At 61.7% G+C, this 11692-nt stretch overlaps 1 protein-coding gene across 1 annotated transcript; it reads right to left on the bottom strand.

Moving 5' to 3' along the window:
• Positions 1–475: 475 nt before the first annotated feature.
• On the bottom strand, positions 476–5544 carry LOC308230270 (SLAM family member 9-like; the record flags this gene model as incomplete). The annotated part of the gene is made up of 6 exons (XM_080634883.1): positions 476–592; positions 1476–1567; positions 1672–1791; positions 1888–2181; positions 2426–2767; positions 5472–5544. 6 exons carry the CDS (start codon positions 5542–5544, stop codon positions 476–478), a joined length of 1038 nt encoding a protein of 345 aa, XP_080491009.1.
• Positions 5545–11692: the final 6148 nt, after the last annotated feature.

Genomic DNA, 11692 nt, shown 5'->3' with positions numbered 1-11692 from the left:
TGGAGCACCCCAGAGCATCCTGGGGCATCCAGGAGCATCCCTGGTCATCCTGGAGCACCCCAGAGCATCCTGGGGCATCCTGGAGCATCCAGAGACATCCTGGAGCATCCCAGAGCATCCCGGAGCCACAGAGTGTCCCTCAGCATCACCACCACCACATCCCTGCCTCGGTCCAGGATCCCACTCCACAAACAGTCTTGGAGAGCATCAGACAAGGAGGTTGGAGAGAAACTGGAGTGGGGGGGGGGGGGGACACGTGTCCATCTCTCTCTCTGTCCCCCCCCGGGAGCCGAGATGGAGGGTTCGGATTTGGCACACGACACACGGCACAGCCCTTCCGGAATTCCCGATGCTCCGGCTCTGCTGGTGCTGTGGGACAGGATGGAAATGGATGGAGCTTATTGGGGGGGGGGATGTCCCATATGCAGACCCCCCCCCCCATCCCCAGCACTGTCCCCTTTGGGTACCTTTGGGTCTATGTCACCTCCTCGCCCGTGTCCCCCGGTGCCCGCTGGAGCTGCTCGTGCTCTGTGGTCACCGGCGCCTTCTGCTCCACACTCGGCTCCTCGTCATTCCCGGGGGGAATCGGGCCCTGCGGCAGGAATGGGGGGGGGGGGGTGAGGAGGGTCCCGGGGGAGCCCTGTGGGATGCTCTGCATCCATGGGTGTCCCGTGGGGATGGGACACACAGTGTGGCTGTGACCTGGTGTGACTGGGACACCCCAGTATGGCCATGACCTGATGTGACTGAGACACCTCCAGTATGGCCATGAACTGGTGTGACTGGGACCCTATTATGGCCATGACCTGGTGTGACTGGGACCCCAATATGGCCATGACCTGGTATGACTGGGACCCCCAGTATGGCCATGACCATGGTGTGACTGGGACCCCAATATGGCCATGACCTGGTGTGACTGGGACACCCCCAGTATAGCCATGACACTGGTGTGACTGGGACCGCAGTATGGCCATGACACTGGTGTGACTGGGACCGCAGTATGGCCATGACACTGATGTGACCGGGACCCCAGTATGGTGTGACTGGGACCCCAGTATAGCCATGACCTTGTGTGACTGGGACCCCAGTATGGCCATGACACTGGTGTGACTGGGACCTCAGTATGGCCATGACACTGGTGTGACTGGGACCGCAGTATGGCCATGACACTGGTGTGACTGGGACCGCAGTATGGCCATGACACTGATGTGACCGGGACCCCAGTATGGTGTGACTGGGACCCCAGTATAGCCATGACCTTGTGTGACTGGGACCCCAGTATGGCCATGACACTGGTGTGACTGGGACCTCAGTATGGCCATGACTCGGTGTGACTGGGACCCCCAGTATGGCCACAACCCCCAGTGTGCTTCCATGACTCCAGTGTGGCTGGGACCCCCACTGTCCCCATGCCCCCGGTGTGCCCTGCCCATGCCCCGGTACCGGGACCCCCCCAGCCCCTCCCGGGGCCTCACCTGGTCATTACCTTCCGGGGGGCTCCTGCGCTCGGTCCCGGTGCACGGGGGCTCGGGGGGGGGCTCCTCCGCGGGCGCCGTGTGAGAGGCGGCTGCAGGGAGCAGGATACAGGATAACGGGATACGGGAATCTGGGAATCACCCCCATCCCATGCCCCCCCCCCCGCGGTTTTCTGGGGTTGGGGGCATCACTTACCCGGCTCTGCCGCCTTGTCGCTGTTAACCCGCCAGCACCAGAAGGCGCCCCCCATGCTCAGCGCCAGCAGGATGAGGGTCAGGACGATGTAGCCCGACTTGGAGAAGCCCGATTGTCCCCCTGCGGGGAGAGCAGAGAGCGGAGCTGAGCCGGGGTCGGGGGGGGGACGGGACGGACCCGATCCGGTCCCGGCCGCTCCGGGGGCTCGGGGCTCACCTCCCGCCTGGCAAATCGCGCCCAGGTCGAAGAGCACGACCCGGCGGTCCGCGGGGTTGCTGACGGTGCACGCCAAGGTGCCGTTGGTGGCGGCGGGCGGCAGCCACAGCCGCAGCGTGGTCCCGTCCGGGGAGAGCTGGTGCCGCTCCGAGCTCCGCTCCCACTCGACGTTGTCCTGCTTCCAAGTGACGTTAACGGCGCCTTTCCCGGAGCCCTGGCACTGCAGGGTCACGTTGCACCATTCCAAGGTGCTGGCCAGGAGCTGGCTGCGGGTGCGGGGGCTCGGCACTGACTCTGTGCCAGGTACAAGCGATGGATCAGGTCGGGAATTCGCCATCCTGCCCATCCCCGTGTTCCCCATGGGGCACAGACCCAGCGTGGGGAGCCAGGATTTGGCCTTATGATGAGCTCGAGGTGCTGCAGGCAAAGGCTGGGGACACTGGGGTACCCCATCATTGCCCCGTGCCTCAGTTTCCCCGCCATCGTGCTCACACTGAGGACATTCTGCTTCTGCCCCCCCACTCTCACCCTCACCCACCGTAGATGGAGAGGTTAAAGAACTGATCCTCCACCATCGCCGGGTGCAGCTTGATGCGAGCCCCATAGACGCCGCTGTCACCGCGCTGCAGCGCCGCGATCCTCAGCCCCGTCCGGTTGAACCTCTCCAGCCGGTCCTTGAACCGGTCCCTGGGGTCTGGGCGCTCGAAGCCAGCGGGGCCCAGCTCTGCCACCTGGATGGTGGCCCCGGTGCCGGCCGAGAAGCTCCACTCGATCTCCTTCACCGTCCTGTTGGGGGGCAGAGCCGGGGAGAGCAGCACCGACCCCCCCAGGACACCGTTCACCTGCCGGGGCTGGGTCCGGGCTTGGCCAAACAGGAGCTCTGTGGGTGAGGCACAAAGTTATCATGGGGACGTGATGGGGACAGGATGGGGACAGCAGGGACGAGACAGGGACACAGCAGGGACACGCTTGGGGAGAGGTCTCTTTACAGGGATGTGAAGCAGCATCTCCCTGCCCTGGTCTCCTCTCCTCCGGCCGGTCCCAATCTGTGCTGGGGACTGGTGTCCCCCCCATAAGACCCTGTATCCCGCCGGAGGCACCTCCTGTTCCAGCAGGGAAGGAAAGATGCTGGGCTTGGATTCTGCTCACTAAAGAATACAAAGCATCTACAGGTTCAGATGTGGGTGCTCCATCTGAACGAAGCATCTACAGGCTCAGAGGTGGGTGCTCCATCCGTGCCCCGGCTGCGGCCGGGCTCTCACCAGAACAACGCTCCAAGAGAGTCTGGGAGGAATTCCCAGGCAGCAACCCCGCATTGTCCATGTTACCGCGCGCCTCGGCCACGATCCCTGCGGAAGATCGACACGGGTTAAAGCAATGGGGGGCTGTGGGGAACCTGGGAGGGATGGAGCCACCTCCAAGAGGCAGGACCAGGGTGGTCTCAGGCAGTTCTTCCCTGTGAGGGTGCTGAGGCGCTGGCCCAGGGTGCCCAGAGAAGCTGTGGCTGCCCCATCCCTGGCAGTGTTCAAGGCCAGGTTGGACACAGGGGCTTGGAGCATCCTGCTCCAGTGGAAGGGGTCCCTGCCCATGGTAGGGGTTGGAACTGGATGAGCTTTAAGGTCCCTTCACACCCAAACTGTTCCATGATTCCCGTGGGGGTTTCAGCCCATCTGAGCCTCCACCGTGGGGTGTTTTTGGCAGCATCCTCAGCTCTGCAGCATCTCAGCATCACCTCCCTCGCTCCTGCAGCTCCCACCTACCCACAAGCTGTCTCCTCTGCCAGCCCCGGCCCCCGCGGCCCCCCACTCCCCTCTGCTGCCAGGATGACATCCTCCTCTTCTCCCTCTCCTTATCCCATCCATGGGATATGCACTTTTCCATCCTGGATGCCCAGCTATCAGGATGGATGAGGAGGTCAGGGCGAGCTGTGTTGCCCCCATCCCGCTTCATCCAGGTTTAGGGGTCCCACATCCCCCCCGTTCAACCTCCTATCGCCTCCCCACCCGCAGGAGGCTGAAGCAGATGTGCCTGGATATGAAAGCAGATTAAACGCAGACTCTGATGTTGCCTTTGTATAACCCCCCCCAGCACGTTCCCAGCTGCCTCTTTGCTTTAGGAGAAGCAGCGCTCCACATTGCTGGAGCTTTTGTTGTCCTGATCCCGCTTATCCCCGGCTCGATCCCGCTTCTTCCAGTCAAATCCTAAACGCAACTGAATCCCTGGCACGTCCCTGGGTGATCGCAAAGTTTTGGGGTCCCATGAAGCCTCTGGCCAAGCTTGGAGGCAGGATGCTGAGCCCATGCATGGGAATGGGGCGAAGGGGACACTGAGGGTCCTGAGCACCAGGTTTGGGGTCTGTGTGGGTACAGGAAGGGGCAGGATTGGCATAAGGGAGCTGGGGGGGGAGGCCTGCAGAAGCTCATTGGGCTTCTTATGGAAGATGCTCTTTGCCCACCCCTCGCTGCAGCCGTGCCAAGGCGGGAGGTGCTGCTGCCTGTCTGTCTGTCTGCCTGTCCATCAGCCGCCCTTGGGAGTGCTGCCCATCGTGTTTAAACAGGGGCTGCTCATCCAGGCAGCAGAACAGGGAGAGCACAGGGAGAAAACAGGGAGCAGAACAGCAGAGCACAGGCAGAGCACAGGCAGAGCACAGGCGTCAGAACACGCAGCAGAACACACAGCAGCTGAAGGAAACTCCAGCTGGGAATTGCTGGCCGAGGCAATCCTCCTTTCGCTTCATCCTGTTTACCCCGGGATGCCGGGAAGCCGAGGCTCCGCTGCCCGACCCTGTGCCTGCATCCGGCGGGCGGGTGGGATGTAAGCACCTCGCCGCATCCTGCTGCGCTCAGCACCCGGATTACTCCAACTCAGTCTCCATTAAACCTTAAAGCCAGAGCTACGTGACTGATTCCAGCCCGGGGTCCATCACCGCGACCTCAGGTTTTGCTCTTCCTCATCTCCCGCTCCCCTCTGATATCCAATAAATTGGATCCAAAAAGCAGCTGGAAACCTCCCAAGCGCCGTTAACGGCCCATTTCCCATGGAGCTGGGTCAGAGGTTTGGCATCAGCAGCGCAGAGCTGGCACCTTGTGCCACATCCCTCCCGCCCCAGGGCTGCTGACAGCTCGTCTTGCTCCTCAAGCTAATTACTCGCTAGGAAGATAAACCCCCCTGCGCTAATCTGCCCGCAGTATTAGATGCTTTCTGTAGGAATCAGAGGTTTTATGGGAATTATTAAAAGTGTGGATTAGCACGCTGGGAATTAAGGGGATTCCTCGCTCCTGCTTTATGTAAGGAGGAGGAGACACGGCCCTGGGGGGGTTAAAGGGCTCTGTGGGGTGACAGCGGCCCCATGGCTTGAAGCCACGTTAGGGGTGAGGGGATGGAGCCGGGGGGAAGGAGCCGGCGGGAGGCCGCGGCCGCTCGCTCTGTTAAAGCTGGACCCGCATTCCAGGAACCATCCGGGTGCTGGGATGGTCGGGATGGGCTGCAGCGGCAGGGAGCAGCAGGATGAGGTCCGCAGCCCGCCCCGTGCCGCGCTGCTCGCATGGGATGAGGACGCGGTGCCCACCAAGCCCCGCACTCACCTGGCCCGAGGCCGAGCAGCGCCAGGAGCAGCGAGGGCAGCCGCGCTTTGCTCCGGGCCAATTCCCGCTCCATTCCTCCTCCTCCTCCTTGGCTCCCGGTGCGGCTCCGTCGGCAGAGGCAGAAGCAAAGATGGGGAGGAGCAAAGCCGCTACAACCCAGAGGAAGCCCAAGCGCATCGCGGGGCACAGCCGGCTAATTAATAATTAGCTCGCCATAATTAAGTGGCCGGGGGTGGCATCCGCACTGACGAGGATGCTCAGCGGGGGCTGCCGGTGACCCCCCTCGTTATCCCGCTTCAGTACCCGGATTAACGGCACAGCCCTGCCAGGTCACCCGCCGGCCCTGGAGAGCTCGTTGGAAAGGGGCTTCTCAAAGTTAAGAGCATTTTCCCTCGGGAATTGCAGGCAGCGGGAGCATCCCGGGGCTGGGGGCGGTCCCACTCCCAACAGGAGGTACCCGAGCACCTTTGGGTGCAGAAAACTGCACGGGAAGGGATGTCCTGGAGCGATGCGAGATCTCGGCTGAATCCCAGAGGAAACTCCTTGGGAATAGGTGCTGTGGCGGGGCTGGTGGTGGTGCTGAGGCAGAAATGGACCCTCCAACCTTCCCCCCCCGAGCTCTCCCAGCCGGGATTGCAGAGCCTTGCAGTAGCACTGCGGGGGCTGGGGCTGGAAGGAAACTTCCCATGAGCAGCACAAAAAGCTTCTTTCTTGTTTCGTCCCTCCCGCAGCTCCAAGTGGAAAACAGGGATGAGGGGAAGCAGCTTCCGCAGCGCGGTGGGGATGGGGTTTGCCACCTACTACGAGCACAAGCATTAACCCGCACCTAAGGGGGGATCGACTCCATCGGGGTCCCCCCAAGGGGCGCAGGCAGCTGAGCAGGGGCTGGACCCGCTGCCTCTCTTGAGGGCTGCAGGGAAATGGAAGCTGCTGAGTTGGAAGTTCCAGTTTCCAGGGAAAAGCAGCTGATCCTGAGAGCGCAGGAGGAGGAGGATGGGAGCTGGGAGCTGTGGGGGCCATCCATGAGGAGATGGGGCTCCAAGCACCTGGCGCTGTGGGGTTCCACAAGCAGGACTTTGGGAAACACTTGAATCCATCTCTCCCCCCGCCCCATCACACTGGGAAATGCCACGGGCTCGATCCTCTGCAGGGGTTTGGGGTGTCCATCGGACCCAGGATCAGTCCCGAGGTCGTCATTCCCAGTGGCACATGAGCTGCATCCACTACAGGAACGGGACGTGGTTCTTGGCATGTAGCAGCGAGGGATGTCCCCAAAGCACAGGGAGCAGCAGTGCAAAGTGGAGAGCGCTGGTGAAGGTGGGAATGGAGACCTGAGCCATCACCGTGTCCTGTCTGTGAGGGATGTGCCACAGAGGGACCTTGGGAAGCTCCAGGAGCACCACAGCTGCTGCCGTGGTCCAGCAGTGATGGAGCCCAGTGAGGGCATTGGGGCTGCCAACACCGCCCTTTGCAGGGCACGAGGGACCTTGTGGGTGCCTGGAGATAGCAGGAGCCCCCCAAAAGACCCTCACCCTCTCCTCTGATCCCTCTGCAGAGGGGATGCACCCTGACACCCCCGTTCCCTCATCCAGGCCAAGGTGCCTCTGGTCCCGCTCTATGTGGCACTCGCAGGAGGAGGTGGCACCACGCAGGGCTCTTTGGATGCATCCAGCTCCTGATTTTGGGGTCTGCAAAGGGAAGGGGGAGGTCGGGAAGCTCACAGCCGGAGCTGCCTATGTGCTCCTTGGCCTCGGGTGCTTGGGGGGAGCACGGGGGCTCGGTGACAAGCAGGAAACCACCGGAACCCACAGCAGCACCCACTGAGAGCGCGGCTCAGCAAGACCCGAGTGCAGCCCTTTGTACACACAGAGCGAGGGGACGGGGAGGGGCGAATCTGTTCCTAGGCACTAAAGAGCAGTCACAGCGATGGAGGAGCTGCTCTCACCTCCACTCCGCCTCTGCAAGCACACAACGGGGATGGAGAGGTTGCTCCTGCACCAGCCCTCGCCGTCGTCCTGCTCCAGGGACCTGCACGGGTCATAAACCATGGAATGGGTTGGGATAATGGGACCTTAAAGCTCATCCAAAGCCACAGCAGGGACCCCTTCCACTGGAGCAGGATGCTCCAAGCCCCTGTGTCCAACCTGGCCTTGAACACTGCCAGGGATGGGGCAGCCACAGCTTCTCTGGGCACCCTGGGCCAGCGCCTCAGCACCCTCACAGGGAAGAGCTTCTGCCTAAGAGCTCAGCTCAGTCTCCCCTCGGGCAGGTTCAAGCCATCCCCCTTGGCCTGGCCCTGCAGCTCGGGGTCTCTGCTCACAGCGCACGGGGCACCGCTGCAGAGCCTGCGGAGGGGCCGAGGAGCCGCAGCGCTTCACTGCCCACCACGGCCGACAGGGACGGGGCCGCACTGCGGGGACCAGCAGCGCTCCCGGGAGAGCCCCCAGCGCTCCGCAAACCCCATCCGCTCCGCGGCACGGGCCCGGCTGCTGCGGGCGGCTCCGGGATCGCTCCCGGTTCCGGTTCCCCCCGGTGCCGGCCTCGGGCCGCGCTCAGCGCCTCAGAGCCCGGCCACGCTCGGACGCAGCGTTATGACGCAAAAAAACCCCGCCCCACGCCCTGGTCTCGTCTGTCAAATCTCGCGAGATTGCCGAGGGTATAACTAGCCCCGTGGTGGGCGCGGCTGCGCGGGGGGATGGGGATGGGGATGGGGATGGGGATGGGGATGGGGATGGGGATGGGGATGGGGATGGGGATGGGGATGGGGATGGGGATGGGGATGGGGATGGGGATGGCGATGGCGATGGCGATGGCGATGGCGATGGCGATGGCGATGGCGATGGCGATGGCGATCTTTCTTAGCACCGTGGAATGGTTTGGGATGAAGGGACCTTAAAGCTCATTTAAAGCCATGGGCAGGGGCCTCTTCCAAGCCCCGTCCAACCTGGCCTTGAGCACTGCCAGGGCTGGTGGCTGTTGAGCTCCATGGCTGATGTTAGAGCTCCATGGGGGCTGTTGAGCTCCATGGGGGCTGTTGGAGCTCCATGGGGGCTGTTGAGCTCCATGGGGGCTGTTGAGCTCCATGGGGGCTGTTGAGCTCCATGGTTGATGTTGGAGCTCCATGGGGGCTGTTGGAGCTCCATGGGGGCTGTTGGAGCTCCATGGGGGCTGTTGAGCTCCATGGGGGCTGTTGAGCTCCATGGGGGCTGTTGAGCTCCATGGTTGATGTTGGAGCTCCATGGGGCTGTTGGAGCTCCATGGGGCTGTTGGAGCTCCATGGGGCTGTTGGACCTCTATGGGGCTGTTGGACCTCTATGGGGCTGTGGGAGCTCCATGGTGGCTGTTGGAGCTCCATGGTGGCTGTTGGAGCTCCATGGTGGCTGTGGGAGCTCCATGGGGCTGTTGGAGCTCCATGGTGGCTGTTGGAGCTCCATGGGGCCGTACCTACCCAAGCTCCAGGCTGTGGGACCGAGTTCCTCTCCCTGCCTGGCAGCGTTGCTGCTCTGGGATGGTTTTTCCTGAGGGCAGGAACGTGTTGATCCCTGATGGAATCCTCCCCCCAGATCCCATGGGGATGAGGGCAGAGGTTCACCAGCACCCCCCAAACTCCAGCCCCAGCAAGGTGGGAACAGGCACATGGGGATGGAAGCAGAAGCAAATCCTGCAGCTCACCCTAAATCCCACCCACTCCGAAGGAGGGAAAAGAAGCGGGAGGAAGAACAAGGGAGAAAGAGGAGGAGGCTGGGGAATAGCTTGGAATCCATTGGGATGAGCGAGGCGGTGGTGAGGAGGGGGCGTTCTATCCTGGGGAATAGAGGCAGCTTCTTCAGCAAGGAGCCACCTCCAGGGCTTGGATTTGGGATCTCTGGAGCCCCCGGCTTGGTTCACACAGCGGCGTTGGAGGAGGGATGTGATGTTCTCCTCTCCTCCGTGCCCATCCATCCATGTCCCGGTGCTTCCATCGGCCCTGCTGCTCCCTGCTCCGGCAGAAGCCATTAGGAATGACCAAGTGGTTTCCGAGATGGGTCCGGGAGCAGCAGGGAAATTGCCTGGTTCATGGATAATAAACCAGGTGTGGAAACGCAGCAAGGAATGGGAAGCGGAGTCGCTCAGTGAGGCTGTTTGCAGGGGGCTGTGCAGGGAAAGCAAGGATTATGGATTGAACACGTCCAGGAGGAGCTAGGGCAGCTCCAGGGCCCATCCTGGCATCGGGGAAATAGCTTGGAAAGAGGCTGGCTGCACCCTGGGCTGCTTGGATGGGGTCTGCAGGGGCTGGGAATGGGGATTGGGATGGGGTTGGAGGCGGAAGCTTTTCCCTGTGAGGACACTGGAATGGGTTGAATGGAGAAGCTGCCCCATCCCTGGCAGTGCTCATGGGGCTTGGAGCAAGCTGCTCCAATGGAAGGTGCCCCTGCCCATGGCAGGGGTTGGAGCTGGGTGATCCCAAGGTCCTTTCCAACGCATTCCATGATGCTATCTCTGAAACCACCCTTCAAGTAGTTGCAGGCTTCTATAGAGTTACTTTAGGTGGAAGAACATCCCCCAGCAAGAGGAGGCTTCGAGGTGAATGGGTGATGCTCCCAGCATCGAAAACGCAACAGGAGAGCAGTGGGAAAAGCCAATGCTTTGGATTGGGAACTTCCATGTCCCCAGTGCCACCACTGGGGCAACGTGACTGTCGTGCCATTGCCACCCATCGCATCACGCTGCTCCCGCGGGACAAAAGAAGCGCACAAACGCCCTTTTTGGACCATTTATATTTATATATATATATAAAAAAATTAAATATATATAATATATCGTGTTTAAGACTAAAAATATAGTACAGAATATTTAAAAACAAAAGGAAAGGAAAAGGAAACATAAAAAACCGGGAGCTTTCGGGGAGGGGGGCTCACAGATACGTGTCTCTGGGGTCTAAACCAGCCTGTGCTAAGGAAGGGGCCCCTCACCCGGAGCTTTGGGGGGCTCCCATGGCCGGGGGGGTCCCTTCCCCACCCCGGGGGGAGGTTGGATTTAAAGCTTCAGCTTCTCATTGCGGCGCCCGGGGTGGCTGGTCCCGTGCTGCTGCGGGGGTATTGCTATCGGTGTGGGGGTGCAGCACCCCAAAACGGGGCTCGTCCCCCCCCTGGGGATGCAGGGGAGGGTTTGGGGGTGTTGGGGGGGGGGTAAATCAGGCACCATTGCAAGAAATGGCACGTGGTCCTGCAGTCGGAGGCTCAGGCTGGGCGCGGGTCAGGGCTTGGCCCCTGCTGACAGCACCTTGTGGGGGGGTGAGGAGGAGAAGAGGGGCGCAGGGAACCCCCAAGATGTGCTGGATCTGTCCCCCTCCCCTTCCCAAGCCTCCCAGCATCCCCTTGGAATCGTACCTGGATCCAGGGGTGCGCAATGGGATGGGGACCATGATGCACATCCCCATGATGCAGATGGGGACAGAGCTCGTACCTAACGCTGGGGGGGGGGCGTTGCAGGGGCCCAGGTTTGGGGGTCCCCATCCCAAAAGCCCAACCCGTGCCTCCAGCCTTCCTCCAAAGCTCATCGCACCCCCAGCTCACAGGGGGTTATTGGGGTCCCCATCACCCTGGTGCCTCCCTGCTCCCACCAGGCTTGGGCCATGGCTCCATTGGATCACCAAACCCTTGGGAATGTTCCGGGGATGGGCTTGTGGAGCAGTAACCCTTGCTGGAGGCCTTGGGGGTGCTCACCCCCCCATTTACACCTTTATATACATTCAGAAGAGGGACCCCCCCCATCCCCACACCAATGGGACCAAAGGGGTGTTCTTGGGGTGGGTTTGGGGTGACCCCAGCGAGGCGGAACCTGGAACCACTGCCCATGCCCAGCTCTGAGCATGCAGACAATGGGGGTCTACAGCACCCCAGGACCTCTGATGGGAGCGTGGGGCTGGCAGTGGGATGGAAGGGAAAGGGGAAGCCGGCCCCGGGTGTGGGCTGTCCCCAAAATCAAGGCACAGGGAATGGGAATGGGCTGGGATGGGGCTTTTTTTGGTGTTGCCTATATGTCTGTACCTACAGCCATGTGTGCACACATACAGCAGCTCCCTCGCAGGGATGGGATGGATGGGATGGGATGGGATGGATGGGATGGGATAGATGGCGATGTGATGTACAGCCCCTGCAGGGGAGCTGGATCAGGGGACCCATGGAGGAAGGCTCCAGCCCCACAGAGCTTTGGAAGGGATCCGGGGGGATCCGCGTGGA

The sequence above is a fragment of the Psittacula echo genome, assembly GCF_963264785.1.
Source record: "Psittacula echo genome assembly, chromosome: 26".
Classification (NCBI taxonomy): domain Eukaryota; kingdom Metazoa; phylum Chordata; class Aves; order Psittaciformes; family Psittacidae; genus Psittacula; species Psittacula echo.
The sequence above is the reverse complement of the archived record's forward strand: the minus strand, read 5'-3'. Positions and strand labels throughout refer to the sequence as shown.